The sequence below is a fragment of the Anser anser genome (assembly GCF_964211835.1).
Source record: "Anser anser genome assembly, chromosome: 8".
NCBI lineage: Eukaryota > Metazoa > Chordata > Aves > Anseriformes > Anatidae > Anser > Anser anser.
The window spans coordinates 11,834,874-11,849,542 of record NC_139728.1 but is presented as its reverse complement, the minus strand read 5'-3'; the positions used below and the strand labels follow the sequence as shown (position 1 = coordinate 11,849,542).

At 57.2% G+C, this 14,669-nt stretch overlaps 1 protein-coding gene across 2 annotated transcripts in view; it reads right to left on the bottom strand.

Annotated features, from left to right (window-relative positions):
• ASTN1 (astrotactin 1) overlaps positions 1-14,669 on the bottom strand; it is a 45,238-nt gene that overhangs the window by 17,165 nt on the left and 13,404 nt on the right. The window contains exons 2-13 of one of the 2 annotated variants that reach the window (XM_083846843.1): positions 12,642-12,829; positions 9,913-10,306; positions 9,029-9,175; positions 8,543-8,650; positions 8,202-8,351; positions 7,615-7,782; positions 7,465-7,549; positions 1,979-2,053; positions 1,275-1,412; positions 944-1,094; positions 492-658; positions 2-196 (exon numbers count right to left, since the gene is read on the bottom strand). In XM_083846843.1, coding sequence (XP_083702969.1) covers positions 2-196; positions 492-658; positions 944-1,094; positions 1,275-1,412; positions 1,979-2,053; positions 7,465-7,549; positions 7,615-7,782; positions 8,202-8,351; positions 8,543-8,650; positions 9,029-9,175; positions 9,913-10,306; positions 12,642-12,829 — 1,966 coding nt within the window. The remainder of the gene's footprint in view (position 1; positions 197-491; positions 659-943; positions 1,095-1,274; positions 1,413-1,978; positions 2,054-7,464; positions 7,550-7,614; positions 7,783-8,201; positions 8,352-8,542; positions 8,651-9,028; positions 9,176-9,912; positions 10,307-12,641; positions 12,830-14,669) is intronic. The other variant, XM_083846844.1, reaches the window with a different exon arrangement.

Sequence of the window (14,669 nt, the reverse complement as noted above, 5' to 3'; positions counted from 1 at the left end):
CCTAAAGGTCCCTTTGAGCACCTGTCCCGGGGCCACCTCCTTGGAGTGGTTGTTGTAGCCATAGAAGATCTCCCCAAAGAGCGTCTGGTTCATGGGCAGCTCGCGGGGCTCGCCGCAGTCCCCCGCCTCGGGGCACGACTCTGAGATGAGCTGGCACGACCGCCCGTCCATGCCCAGCTTGTAGTCCTCGATGCACCTGGGAAGCCAGCAGTGGGGCCCCCATCACCTGCAGCCCAACCAGCGAGGCCCGAGCCACCCCAGCTGGGATATCCAGAACCGAGGACACCCTCCCAAGCCGCCCAACCCCTGAAGCCACTTTGCATTTTCTATTTTGCTTGGGAAGAGGTTACGGTGCAGAAAACCCCACGTGCGAGCAGTGCTCTCATTTCAGTTGGCCAAGGTCACCTGCGTGCCCTCACGGAGCGAGGAGGGGTCTCCTGCTCCTGGGGACAAGGAGGTCCCCGTGCTGGGGACGGCGCTGGGCGGCTCACCCGCAGAACATGAGGATGTTGTAGAGCAGGGGGTCGTCAGGCAGGGGCACCATCTGCTGCAGGCACAGCTGCTCGCAGCCCCCATTGAAGCCGTCGGAGCAGTCGACGCCGATGTGGCGGTCGTAGCAGCCCGTGCCGTCCTTCATGGGGCTCAGTCCCGCCGGGCACTGGTGGAGGGGAAAGCAAGAGATGAGGGGGGCCAGCCAGCCAAAAAGTGGCTCCCGGGATGAAATCCCAGCTGGGCTGGTATGGAGAGGTGGCTGTGGAGGTGGTGGGTGCTAAGACGCTGCTCCCTGAGGCCCCTCCACCAGAATAGAGCATGCTACAGCTCAGAGGGACACCTGAATGAGCCACCAGGTGCCCCCAAAACACAAAAAATATTCACCCCGAGGTAATGAGAAGAGCAGGAGGAGGCATCGCTTCCTCCTCCGCCCTGTCCCCCCGCCACGCACCACGCAGCCCGTCGAGTCCAGCTTGCGGTCGGCGATGCAGCGGAAATTCTTGCTGCAGCCCCCGTTGTCCCTGGTGCAGTCCCGGACGGGGCCGAAGGAGTCGAGGAGGACCTCCAGGCTGTCGAAGGAGGAGGAGGTCATCAGCTCTTCCCTGCGAGGAGGAGGAGGAGGAGGAGGTCTTTCACTGCTCTGGTTGGCACTGCTCTGGTTGGTAGCAGACGTACCAACCCCCAAGCTCTCACCACCCCCACGTCCTTTGGGTTGTCCCCCTCGCTGCAGAGCCACACCAGCCAGTTAAAGACCCTCATCCCTGCTCTGCAATCGCACCCACCTGACCTCCACCGCATCCTCCATCACCGTCATGTCGGTCTTGCACTTGGCCGAGGGGTTGATGGCCAGCTCGGCCGGAGGGATGACGAAGCTCTTGCTCAGCGGCAGCCACATGCCTTCCCCCAGGGTGTAGGTGAACCTGGCAGGGGAGCAGGCACACAGGGGGGCACCGCGCCCAGAGGGCCGCCCTTGTGTCACATCGATGCGGGGACATCATGCAGATGTCCACCTCCACCGAAACCCAGCCTTGAACCCGTCCCTCTCCCTAGGGTGGTCCCAAACCCATCCCCAGCTGGATGCTGGTATCTCCAGCACCCATCCGCCGGGAGCATGCTGCTGGGGAGCAGGAGGAGAGCTGATGAGGGATTATTCGTGTATTTATTCCTCCTCTCTGAGGTGTCCAGGAAAAAGGAAAGCACTTCTCCTTTTGGTAGAAATCCTCCTTCAGAACCTACATCTTGCTCTCGTTGTGGATGGGGAGGAGGAACTGGCTGCTGGGCATCCAGCATCCCATGAAACCCACGTGGCCGCTGTAGCAGGACCACGCCAGCCATGCTCACAAGTCCCCAGGAGGTGGCACAGGACACCGTGCTTGGCCATGCCACGCAGACCAGCCTGCTGCACCCTCCCCAGGACCAGCATCGGGCAGCATCCGAACCAGTGGGGAGGTCCGAGGGGTGGGGGGGAGGCTGAAGCAAGGCTTACCGAAAGATCTTGTCGGATGGCTGCTCGCCCAGCACTAGGTCAAAGCCGCGCTGGAATATGGTGTACGGCCAGGGTCTGGAGGAGAAACACAAGGACATCACGCTGGCATCCCCAAATATTTCCCCAGCTGTGTGCTGCAGCAAGAGCCACTGCACCTGTGGCACACGCACGTGGGTGCAAGCATGGAACGGGTCCTAGGATCAAACAGCTCAAACCGAGCCAGGACGACGCAGGAAAATAGCCCTGCACCCCAGATGTTTGGCCTTTTTTTCCCCCCCCTATTTTTAGGATTTAGGGATTCCTACATGGCCGATGGGCCCGGTCAGTGGCATACCTCGCCCTTTGTTTTGGGGTGTGCTTGGCTCCAGCCCCCCCCTCCCACCACCGCAGAGCATCTGTGAGCCTCACACCCCTGCACCCTCGGGTACCACCCACCCGCTCCCACAGTGGAGATTTGCATCACATCCATTGAACTGCAAAAAGCAACCCGAAACACATCTGAAACCTTCCTCTGCGAGCCTTCTGGAAGGAAGCATCTCAGGCCCTGGGACAGTTTCACCCCCTTGCTTTATCCCCCTTCAGTTTCACAGTTTCAGGTGGAGTGGGTGCTAACCCGAAACCAGCCAAAGCTTTTATTTCCTTTAACCTGAAAAATTTACAGCTTTTAGCATCATTTGCACAGCATCTTTTGCGGAGTATTCTCTGCATCTTTTGCACAGCATCCGTTGCAGAGAGACCGGCAAGGCAGAGACCAGCAATAAATAAATAAATAAATAAAAAGAAAGAAAAAAAAAAGCAGGAGACCAGACAAGGGGAATCACAACCAGACCCAACCACATCCCATTTGTAAGGCAAACTCAGAGCTGGAAAGAGAAAGGGGTTTTTTCCACCCTGCCACCTTTAAGAGACCTGGTGAGAGCGTGCCTCGCCACAAGAGGCACCACAAGCACCTTGCCCCAGCAAGCCTGGGGATTTTCTCTCGAGGCAATTACAGCTCTCCTGCATAAGCACTTCAATTTCTAATCTGAAGTTATTTCAGCAAGGACAAAAAAAATAAAAAATCCTGATTGCAGGATTAGAGCACGCTGCTCATTTCCTGGCTGGGACACAATGGCACTGCTGTGGCCGGCTGGGTGCAGGGGATTAAATCCAGCGCCTCGCCCCGGATAAGGCCCGCTTGCTCCTTGCGCCTCGCCAGCGCCTTGAATGCTGCACATCCCCGCCTCCCTGCAGATAGATGGGCTTTATTCTTGCTTCTCCAGAGCGTGCCGGGCTGGGAACAAAGGCAGAGCACAGTATTGTTCCTTGCCGTATCGGGTGGGAAAACGGTGGTGGAGAGCCGTGCTCCGCGTGCCCCGGTGCTCAGCCCTGAAAGCGGCGGTGCCGTGGGAGCCCAGGGAGGCAGCACCGCCGTGCCACGCAGCCTCCAGTCTGCCTGCGAGGTGCAAATCAGCGCCCAGGCCACGTTACGCCCCAAGGGGTCCGACTTCCAACTGTGCCTAAAATTTTGGGCGATGATGGCTCTGAGCCTGGCTCTCCAGGAGCTCCACGCCGACTCTTCCTCCCATGCAGACAAAAATCCCCTCCTTGCCTACTTGTGCCTCCTGCTGCAGAGGATGGGGGGAGAAGTCCTCCCCCACGCACACCTCGCCCCCTCCATCGCTGGCATTTCCCCCCTGTGGTTCTGGTGCTGTTTCATCCCCTCTTTCTTCCCCCGTGCCTGTGCAGCTGCCTGCCTCCCCACCTCCTGTGATCCGCAGGCACCTCGCTGCTCTGCTTTCCTTGCTCTTGGCAGGTATTTTGGCTGCGTGGCCTTCCTAGCTCACAAAGGGTTCGGAGACGGCTCAGAAGCAGCTCTGCATCTGATCAGATTGGATTAAATGGGCCAGAAACGACAGCCCTTGGCTCCCTGCAAGCCTTGGCATCTGAAACAACAAAACGGGGGGTCCGCTGGGCAGCCGACAGCCAGAAAGCTCACCAAGCACCGTGAGCGAATGCCTACGGCCAAAGCTCTGCCAACGCATCCCCAGGATGGTCTTCAGGCCTCTCGGCTTTTTCCAGCTGGACTGTCATCCATGCTCTGCTCCAGAGCCAGGCTCGAGTGGAAGCTCCCCATGTGCCAGCCAAGCCCTCGGGACCTGGTGCTGTTGGCGATGCTCTGATCTACCTCCCCTGCACCCTGGAGCTGTACCTGCCTTGCAGCCCCACGGGGACAAGGCCAGACCGACCTCCAGCCTTGGGAACCATCCTCATTCCCCACGGGGCTCTTCTGCCTCTGCTGGATGAGGAACCGAAGCCCGGAGCCCACGGGACACAGCAGCGATGAGCTAACCTGGGGCTGCTGGAAAGGAGCTGGCAGGGAGAGCTGAAGGTGCTGAGAAGTTGCTGCACGTGAGCACGGCTGCGATGCCACCAGAGAAAAAGGTGGTTGGTGGTTATGTGCTTAAAATAGGTCCGGGCACCAGCCCCTTGATGCTTTTTGGGGTTTCCACCCAGTGCCAGCCCCACCGAGGCTCTGCCTGGCCAGGGGCTCGCCAGGCTCCGGCTGCTGTTCCCCTGCCCACCTCCCCGCCCGCTGCCGTCCCTTCCAAGCGGCTCTTTATTAAAAATGCTAATGCCGGCACTTTCTCCTGGGCTGCCCGTAAATCTGCGAGGAGAATGGGGCGGGGAGGAGGAGGCGGAGGGGTGGTTTGGTGAAAGGATCTGAAAGAAAGAGGAGCTTTTTATCTGGCCGTCCTTCCAGCTCGCAAAGCTGAGGCGCACAGCGGGGGATAGAAAGAGGCAGAGGAGAAAGAAAAAAAAAAAAAAAAGATAGGCAGAAAAAGGAGTGGAAAAATAAAAAGGGAGAGAAAGAAAAGAGCTTAAGCAGGGAAAGTGCTGTCCTTGTCACTTCGCCGTGTCCCCAGCTGCTCTGTGGGGTTGGAGGGGATGGGACACGGGTGGGTGCACAGCACAGAGGGGGACAGGGGGACAGCTGCCCGCAGAAGGGGCACCGTGGGGAGAGGGTGAGCAGGGCAGGGATAAAGGGGTGCCCTGCCCTGCTGGGGTGGCCCAATTCGGCTGTGGGATTTTGCTGTCCCCCCAAAAGTGAGAAGCATTTGGGGCTGGGGACCACCGGCAAATCCATGCTCTGCAGGGGGATGCTCCCAGTGCAAACCAGTGGTGAGTACAAGGATCCCACTGCCGACTTCAGGGGGGATTTCCCTGGGAAAAGCCGGGGCAGGAGATGCCCACAGCAGGAGCCGTCCCCACCAATACCCAGAAAAAGCAATTACCACCGCGGAGGGTCTCAAGCAGTACCCAAAATGTTGAAAGGGAACCATCTGCCCTATAGCAGTCCTCTGGGCCCACCTTGGCGCAGATCCTACCAAGCAGAGGGGTCTCACCTGGCAAGCAGTGGACAAATTCAGCCCACCCTACAACCAGGGGGCTGTCCCCACTGCTTTCCCCAGCCCATGCCGGAAGAGCATTAACAGCACATAGCCAGCCACATTGACCAAATCACCTTAAACTGTCCCCAAACCTCCCCTCGCAGTGGTGAAGAGCGAAAATAGAGGAAAATGCACGTTGAGGCCCTTAACTGCCAAGGGTGTTAGACCTCACTGGGGGTGTCTCAGAGGTACCCCAGGTAAGGAGACACCCGGCGAGGGGACAACCATCAGCCATCGCATTGCAGATGCAAGGGGTCAAGAAATTAGGGAGGTGGGGCAGGCTAACCGAGTGCACAGCTCGGTGATGTGACTTCCAGGAGAGCCCTACCATGGTGCCACCCTGGGAATCTGGTTAGATGGGCCAGGTTGGCCAGATTGCTGGAAAGCTACCTGAGAAATGTTGGAGAAAAAGCCGCGGGGCAGCTAATTAAAAATGCATATCAAAGTCGGGAGGCAGGCAGCTAACAAACAGACAACACACAGCAGATTTGTTTAAAACAGCTGAAGAGCAGCACACAAAAGCAGACGATCAAAATATATCTGCTGCACATGATCAAAAAGTTCTCGTTTTTGAAAAACCGGTGCTGATTTAGGGACCGGATGCGTTCAGTAAAGGATGCATGGTGATGGCACGGCTCTCGGTGTGGTACCCAAAATACACACAGCACACAAAGCCACTGCAAATAAAGTTCAGAGATGAGCTCGCCTTCACGAGCAAAATTAGATGCTGCTGAGTGCACAGACACTGACTCAAATGATAATCACTGTAAATAAAAACAAACCAATCGGAAACACATCCAGAGCCTCGCAGTGAGCTTTCAGATAAAAGCACCACTCTCCCAGCGCTGAGAGACCGTGCCCAGGCATCCCAGCAGCGCTCCCCAGCACGACAAAGGGGCTGGCAAAAGCAAAGCCCCCCCAGGTCCTGCTTTTGTGCCCTGCCCCCAAAAAAAAAAACATACACAAATCCTGAGTTAAGGTTGCAAGTTCTGCAGGGAATTGGGCAAACTGGAGGAGCCGCAATGAGAGAGCCCCAACCCATCAGAGCCCCCTGGGGACCCAGGGAAAGGCCGGGGGGCTTGTGATGGTCCCATCCTGGCCAGGCACGAATGCTGCTGCAGGACGAAAGGCGGAGCACGAACACAGCACAATCCTATAATGCCAAAACCACACACGGAAAAAAACAAGCTCCCTGGTCCTATTTATCCCAGGGACAATGCCAAAGACCCCTTTGAATTATGCCGAGCAAACAACTCCTTATTAAAGGGCAGGAGCAGATTTGTCCTTCCTGCCCTTGGCTTCCCTCCCGCCTGCTGCCATCCGTATTTTTTCCTAATAACCAGCCTTTTCTCCCCTCTCCCTTTAGATGGAGCAGCTAGGTCAGCAAGGAGCTAGCTCAGGTGCTCAGGAGCGAAGCTGCAGTCCCACACCCAAGCAGCGCAGCAGCAGGAAGCCAGCACTCATGGATGCCTGTTGGAGAACAAAGTCGTTCTCCCCCTCGCTCTGTGCATGCTGGCTGTGGGCTCCTCCAGCCCATCGTGAGACACCCAGCGTGTCCTGGGCAATCGGGGAGAGGGGAAGACCCCATCCCTACGCCCCCGTCCATTAAGAGGGGACAGGGGGAGCCATGGAGAGCCGGGAACAGCCCTGCCAGATGCTTGTCCCCTTTTTTTTTTGCTGTGTCTGGGCTTTCTGCACACTACCAAAACATCAGGAAATTTTGCTCTTGTGCTTCTGGGGGTGTCATGATGTTGAGCAGACATCTCCTGGTGCTGGCTGCCAAAGGAGAGCACCCAGAAGGGGAAGAGGAACAGCCCCGATGCTCTATGGGGGATGCTCACTCTGAAACCTAATAACGGCAACATCTGTGCCAGCGGTCCTCAGCTCTGATGATTTCAAACAACAAAAATCCTCACCTCCCGCGGAGCCCCTGCAGAGCCCACACCTCACGGTTCACCGAGATGCTTTTAACTCCTTCACCAAAGAGGATTTCCCACAGCCCTGCCACACTGTGCTGCCGTCCGAGCCTGGGCACGGCGCTGGGGGCACACTCACCCCTGGTTGGTCCCCCACTCGTTCCGGATGCAAAGGTGCTTATGGACGGGGTCCTTCATGTAGCCCTCGTAGCAGAGACACTCACCTACGGGGAGAGGGGGGACATCAGGGACAGAGAGCCCCGCAGGACCCCCACTGCCCCCGGCTTACCGGTCTCGGGGTCGCACTGGTGCTCGCAGGGGTCGAGGAGGCGGCGGGCGCAGAGGTCCAGGGCCCAGGGCCCACTGGAGTTTTGCTGGGAGAAGAGGACGACCTGCGCCGGGTTCAGCCAGTCGCTGGCGTCCAGCTGGCTGCCCTCCAGCAAGATAAACCGGCTCCCTGCCGCCCAGGGGGCAATCAGCGGCTCAACTCTCAGCTCTCCGTCCCGTGACAGTGCCCTCCATCCCGTGACAATGCCATCCATCCGATGACAGTGTCCTCTATCCCATGGCAGTGTCTTCCATCCCATGATGGTCCCCTCCATCCCGTGACTGTCCCCTCCATCCCGTGACAGTCCCCTCCACCCCACATCCATCTCTTGCATCCCTTGCCCATCCCCTCCATCTTGCAGCAGCCACCTCCACATTGTGTGCATCCCCACCATCCCCTCTGCCCCACGCCGGTGTCCTCCACCCCAAACCCATCCCCTCCATCCTGCACCCATCCCACACCCGTCCCCTCCGTCGTTCCCCCCTCCCCTCCATTACAGCTCCCAGTGCATGGCAGGGGGAGCTCGGGGGGAGCCATGGGGCACTCACCATCGGCGATGAGGTGCTCGGGGACGTGGAGGGTGATCTTGACGACGAGGGGGCAGCTCATGTGTGAGGAGCACACCAGGCTGATGACACAGCTCGTCACGCTGATGAGGGTCAGCGTGGTCTTGTTCACGGGGCTGCGGGGGGACCCCACTGCAAGGCACGAAAACGCTCTCAGGCCCAAGACCCAGCCACCCGGGGGAGTGTTCGGAGGGGTCCTGGGCTCTGCATCCCCTTCCTCGCCCCCCACGCCATGGGGCAAGCCCACAGAGAAAGCCTGATGAGCAGGCAGGGCTGGGGGACATCGGGGTTCGGGGACCTGCTCGCTGCCTGCCTGCACCCACCTCGGCTGCGCCTCCGGCTCCGTGAGGGGTCCGTGTAGAAGGTCAGCTGGGGATCGGTGTCCGCCTCCGTCCCCGAGTCCCCCTCGGGGTTAAGAAACGCCGAGCCAGCTGCGGGGGACACCAAGTGCAGTCACGGCAGGGTGACTGCACACACACCTCATCCTCCATCACCCTCTGCTGCTGTGGCCTTGGAGGCCGAAGCTGGACGCAGATCTTCTCCCTCCCCACCACAGCTCCTGTTGCCGTGCAGCTTCTCCCCCCTGCCACACACGAAATCTTAAACTACCACCATGGCCAGCATCCTCCGCATCTTTGCAAGCGACCCACGCAACCTCCCCTGCAACCTTGCCAAACCACTGCTCCCAGCCCCAAACCCCAAACCCCTGTTTCCATCCTGCAGCCCAGCTCTCGCCCCACCTCCCCTGTGGGTCTGGGCGATGCTGGGGGGTATTCAGGGGGGCTGGCACGTCCCCGTGCACCCTGTACCTCGCGCCTTGTTGTTGATGCGCTTGCGCTGGCTGCTGGAGGTGTGGGAGAGCAGCGTGGCCTGCTGGTGGTTGGCGTCCACGGGGCTGGTGGCGATGATGTTGTCCTTGTACTTGTTCATCAGGGACAGCTTGGCGTTGTCGCTCCCTAGGCGGGAAGAATCGAAGGCAACATCTTTCAGGGATAAAGACCGAAAAAAAGAAGAAAAGAAGGGAGGCGAGAAAGAGATTTCCTTGGATGGATCCCCAGCATCCGTGCAAGGTGACTGTGGCTGGTGGACCAGGCTGCCCCGTCCACCAAGCCCAGAAAAATGCTGAGGTTCAGCATTCCCCCTCTCAGGGCACTTCTGCATATCCAGGTCTGCAAAGAAAATCCCTGGAGAGCTCTGGGAACCACAGCATGGCCTTCCAAAACTGTGCCTTGACTAAGAGGGTTTCACTTGTACGGCTCAGTTGGCAATATGGCCATCAAGCGTGTTATGAGCCTCAAATAATCCCTGTTGGTAATTAGAAGAGCGTTAACTCTGAATCATACTGATGGCAAGTCTAATTTTGATATTAAAAACCTCAGCTGGTGCAGACACCAGGAGTTCTGGGATGGAAAAGGGTATTTGGGGAGGTCACCATGGGGGAGCTTGCAGGAAACACCATCTGGGTCCTCAACCAGGCCACAGGAACCACAGTCCTTTCCCCCAAAGCTCCACCTTGCCTTGTCCCAGCCGTGTGCCACTCAATGGGGACCACCCTCAACTAGCAGCAAAAACCCCACTAACATCCCACATGCGAGGGAGACCCAGAGAAACGGGCGAAACCCTGGAGGGAAAATGCATACACGCGAGGAAGACGAGGCAGAAAGGGCCCGGTTCGGCCCCATTGCTCCCCAACCTGGCGTGAGGTCCATGCTGGCCTTCTCGTTGCACCCCTGCAGCGAGTCCAGGGTGCGGGTGACCTGGCTGGCGAAGTCCTCGCCGCCGTTCATGCACTCGCGCTGGAGGTGATGCCGCAGGTCGGTGATGTCGTACTCGTAGCCGTCCAGGATGGGGGTCTCGCGGATGCTGAGGGTGCCGCTGGAGTTGTGGCCCTGCACGCGGGCGTTGCGCAGGCTCTCCCGCCCGTGGCCCCCGATCAGCACCGAGGGGATGTAGTGGATCTCGTTGGCCGCCTCGGCACTGGCGCTCTTCTGGGGCTGCGGCACGCGGCGCCGCTTGCACCACCGCCGGCGGGTGTAGAGGATCATCACCAGGCAGAGGATGGAGAGCAGCAGCGCGATCATCCCTCCCTGCGGGCACAAGGGCGAGCGGTGCTCAGGGGGGGTCCGGCAAACACCCCCAGGGCACTGGGAGGTGAGACAGGCTGGGAGAAGCCCGGCCGCGCTGATAAGAGCGTTCTGGCACTGGGGGGTGAAGCCTGCCTCGAGCTGGACCGGCTTTGAAGTCACCACCGAGGCGTAAAAAAGCAACGTTTAAAGTAGAGCGTGTTTTGTTTCGCGCTCCCGCGATGGCTTTGAAAGCGGAGGCCGGGTTTATTGTAGGCAAACACTCCTAGGGGCAACTTTTTCTGACCCATTTCCAGCCGCTTTCAGTGCTGTCGCTCTTAATCTTGGGAGATTTTCCCAGGGCGTCCTGCGGAAATTTCAGCATGCGGGAAGAGACGAAGGCTCGGGGGCGCACGGCTGGAGAAGCTCCGGCCCCACGGTGCTGAAGATGGCCAAAAGCACACCCAGCCCTGCCACCTCCCCGCTGTCCCCAGGGCCACCCCCCCATGGAGATGTCACTGCTGCAGCGTGGATGGAGGTGGTGAGATGAAAGCTCACACTGGCCCCCTGTGCCTGGTCTGCCAATAATAATAATAATAATAATAATAATAATAATAATAATGATGATGATGATAGTGCATGGAGCCAGCTAAGAGCTCCCTGGTCATCTGCGGCTCCAGCCCCCTCCTCTTTTTCAAGCAATAGGTGATCTTGATAAAATAAAACACGAGTAACAATCTGCTCCATTAGGACAAAACATTAAGGAAATTATTGAATGAGAAGCAGGAGAGGCAGCTGGAAAAGGAGCCGTAACGGCCATTATGGCTTAGCCCTCTTCCATTCCCGGGATAATGGAGCTGCAATGTACCCTCCCAGCCCTCCTTACAAAATTTCTTTAAAAGAAAAAAAAAGAAAAATACAAAGGAGGAGAATCCAGCGATGGAGGAGAGAGGCAGCCAGGGCCCAGTTCTCTATGGGGTTTAAATCCCTTTGGGTTCCTCCGATTCCTGAACGTGGATCCTATCCCCTCTTCCCCCCGGAGATGGCTCCCACGTCACGGCTCCCATCACCCCTGGCAGGGTTCACCCATGGGTGGGGGGGTGACACGGGGACATTCCTGCCTCTCCTCAGCTGCCCTCTGCATGCAGCTCTCACCCCGAAGAGCAGGCAGCTCTGCCTGCTGCCTGAGCTGGGCGGCTGGTAAACGAGGAGACCAAGCTGGAGCTCGACTCCAGTGGAAGCCCCTTGGCTGCAGATGTCTATAAAAGCCCCGTTATTTAACTGCAACTGTGTTTTTTCTGCCCTGGTAGTCCAAGAGCCCATGAGGAAAAGCAGACGGTGGCCACTTGAGGTTTCAAGATATTTCAAGAGTTTTACTCCAGGAGTAAAAAAACGAGTGGTGGAGTCCCCTGCCCAGCTGAAAGGGCCAGGGCACCACCTCAGCCCCCAGCTCCTGCCCACGGGAGCACAGAAATCCTCCATCCCCTCCCACCGGGCACATGGGCAAAGCCTCCGAGGGGTCCCGGTGCTGCACAGTTGCATGAGGGTTTCTGGCAGGGCCCACGTGCCGAGCTCTGCCATGATGAACACAGCCCCTCGCTCACACTTCTTCTCTCCGAAGGGGAAAGAAAGAAAATCAGCCTTGAACATTACACGTGACTGACGCTGGGCACAGAAGCCAACCTCTATTTGTCAGGATGCTGCCAGAGCAGAGCTGGGAGTGATGGAGAAGAGGGGGAGAGGGAAGATTCAACCCGCACTTACACATTTTGGTACAGGAGCTGCGGGCGTAATTTCCATCAGTTTGATAACAACTTTATTTCATGCACTCCTGCCTGGGTCTGGGTACTCAGTGGTGCCCAAGAGCATCAAAACAACAGCGGCAGAGCAGGGCAAGCATCCCCCGGGCGATGCACGCTCATGGAAACAGCCAGGATGGGACCAAAATAAGGAAAGGGACCAAAATCAGTTTGGGGTTGGCTTTGCCAGAACTTTTTCTTTTTTTATTTTTTTCCTCGAGACTAATCAAGCGCAAATGATGGAGGAGAAACCTGGCCCCGGGCTGCAATCTGGAAGAGCTACCGACGCTCTCATTAGGGTAGGCACCATTAAACAGCCTGTTTGCAGCCTCGGCAGCACATTGTCTCCAGCTAATTATCTTCCAGCGGCTCAAAAATTGTCGGTCCTTCAGATTTTTTCCAAGATAAGGAAAAAATAAAAACACAGCCCCCGCCTCCAAAACAGGCATCTCGGCGTGCACCAGTGGCCAGAGGGGTGCGTTCAGCCCGCCCCTGGGGCTCAGCTCCCCACCCCGGGGCAGGTGGAGCAGGGGGAGCAGACCCCCTAAACCAGCACCTACCATGACGGAGATGTGGAGGATCCTCAGCTCCTCCTCCGCCGACTCAGTCTGGGGCTCGTCGGTGGGCTCGAAGCCGGGCAGGTTGGGGGCTCCGTCCTGGTGGTGGATGTGGAAGAGCAGCGTGCCGTTCTCCAGCCACTGCTGCCGCCAGCGCACCAGCGGGATGTCGTCCGTGTTGCCTGAAATCTCTGCAAAAAAGAGCAAAGGCGTCCCGAAGGGAACGTGGAGCAGTGGGGGGACACCAGGGGTGTGTCTGCTTCTTCCCCAAAAATTGATGGAGGGAGCAGCCAGGGGATGGTATGTGACCACGGATACCCGGCAGCACCCCTGAGGCCCTAACTGAGCTGGGTTTTGCCCGTAAGCTTCACGCTGAACACAGCCCCGGCTGCGGGTAGCGGAGGATACGGAACAACCTCCCTGGGCAGTGACGGGATCGAGGGGGCTGTGCTGCTAATTATTGCAAACAAATGCCATCAATGGGGAAAGGTGCACGTGGCTGTCATCACACCTGCAGTTCCGGCTCTCACTGAGATGCGTTCAGAGGTTTCCAACCACATTTTGCAGCTCCCCCCATGGGACACAGCCTCAAGACCTGCAGCAGCACCTGCACCTTCTGCCCGAGCACCCTGACCCTTTGGCTTCAGGGTCCAGGGGCACTGGGATGGACGGGCAAAGCACTTGAGTTATTTCCCCTGCAAATGCAAGCTCTGCATTTGCAAGCACGCTTGCATTTGCAGCACGAGGAGCATGCCAAGGAGGCACAGCTTCTGCCCTGCACTGCCCCATCCGTGCCACCTGCTTTGGTGCTGGCGGGAGCCCACCCAGGCTCGTGCTGCAGATTGTCACCTTTATTTGGCTTTTCTCAAGCTGCCTTCAAATGAAAACCGGAATTCAATTACAGCGACAAAAAAAAAAACACAAAACATTTCAAATTTACTGTTAATTAATTTCATTAAGCTGCCTTAAGTGAGCTAACTACCTGGGGGGAGGGGGCTGCATCAGAAACCAGGTTCAGCCCTTCCAGAGCGATCTGATTAATCAAAAGAAACATTAGCTGCAGCGAGAGAGTTGGCAGGGTGTTCCTGCTCAGCACGGGCTCTGTGTCTGGCAGTAATCAGCACGCTTCCAGTGTCCCGAGCAGAGATGCTGAGCTCTCCTCGAGCCACCGCAGCAAAGCCGAGAGCAGCGAGAGCACCTCTGCAGCCAGAAGCACTTTTGAAATTCCCTCTAAGCGCCGAGCTGCGTGTTTTGGCACACGGATCCTCTTTGAAAATCTGGTCCCGGGAGCCACAAGGGTTTGAAACAGCCCGTCTCCTCCTCTCCCACCTGGTCTTTATTCATGGGCTGGAAGGGGAAAAGAAGCTTCCCTGCCTTCTCAGCTCCCCACGGCTTCCCAACTTCAAATGAACTATTTCAAATTGAAGAAAATATTCTCCCCGCACCTGCTTGCTAACGTGAAATTAGGAGTAATTAAGGCAAGGGCTTTTATGCACAACAGGAACTCAACGTACTGACATTTGGAAAAATGTAAATACCAGCATTTCCCCCATTGTGAAGACTGGAAATAATAGATACTAAGTATATGACATTGTGACATTTAGAAAGCTGGAGTTAAAGATGTTTTCCCCTGATCTGACATATCACTGAAAAAGCAGCACCCTTCAGCTCATTAATATTTGAGGAGGACTCCTTGATGGAAGTTATTTAAATGATTAATAGATTATAGTAAATTTAGGCCTTAAAATAGGTTGTCATAATTTCAAATTTATTTAAACGGGCTTATTTTTAAAAAGAAAAATGTATTTCGATAAAAAATGGATTTAAAAGATTTAAAAGAGCACCACCCAGCTGCGGAGCTCGCACGCGTGATCCCCTCCCAGCCCGCTGCGCTCCCTCCTGCTGCCGCATCGGCCGCAAGTCGGAGGTGCTGGGAGCAGGAATGCACCCCAGGAACCAGCCCCACCACCCCAAATGGGTGGGCTACCACCACCATGGCATCACACCATGGGGCAAGGCTGCTCCACCACT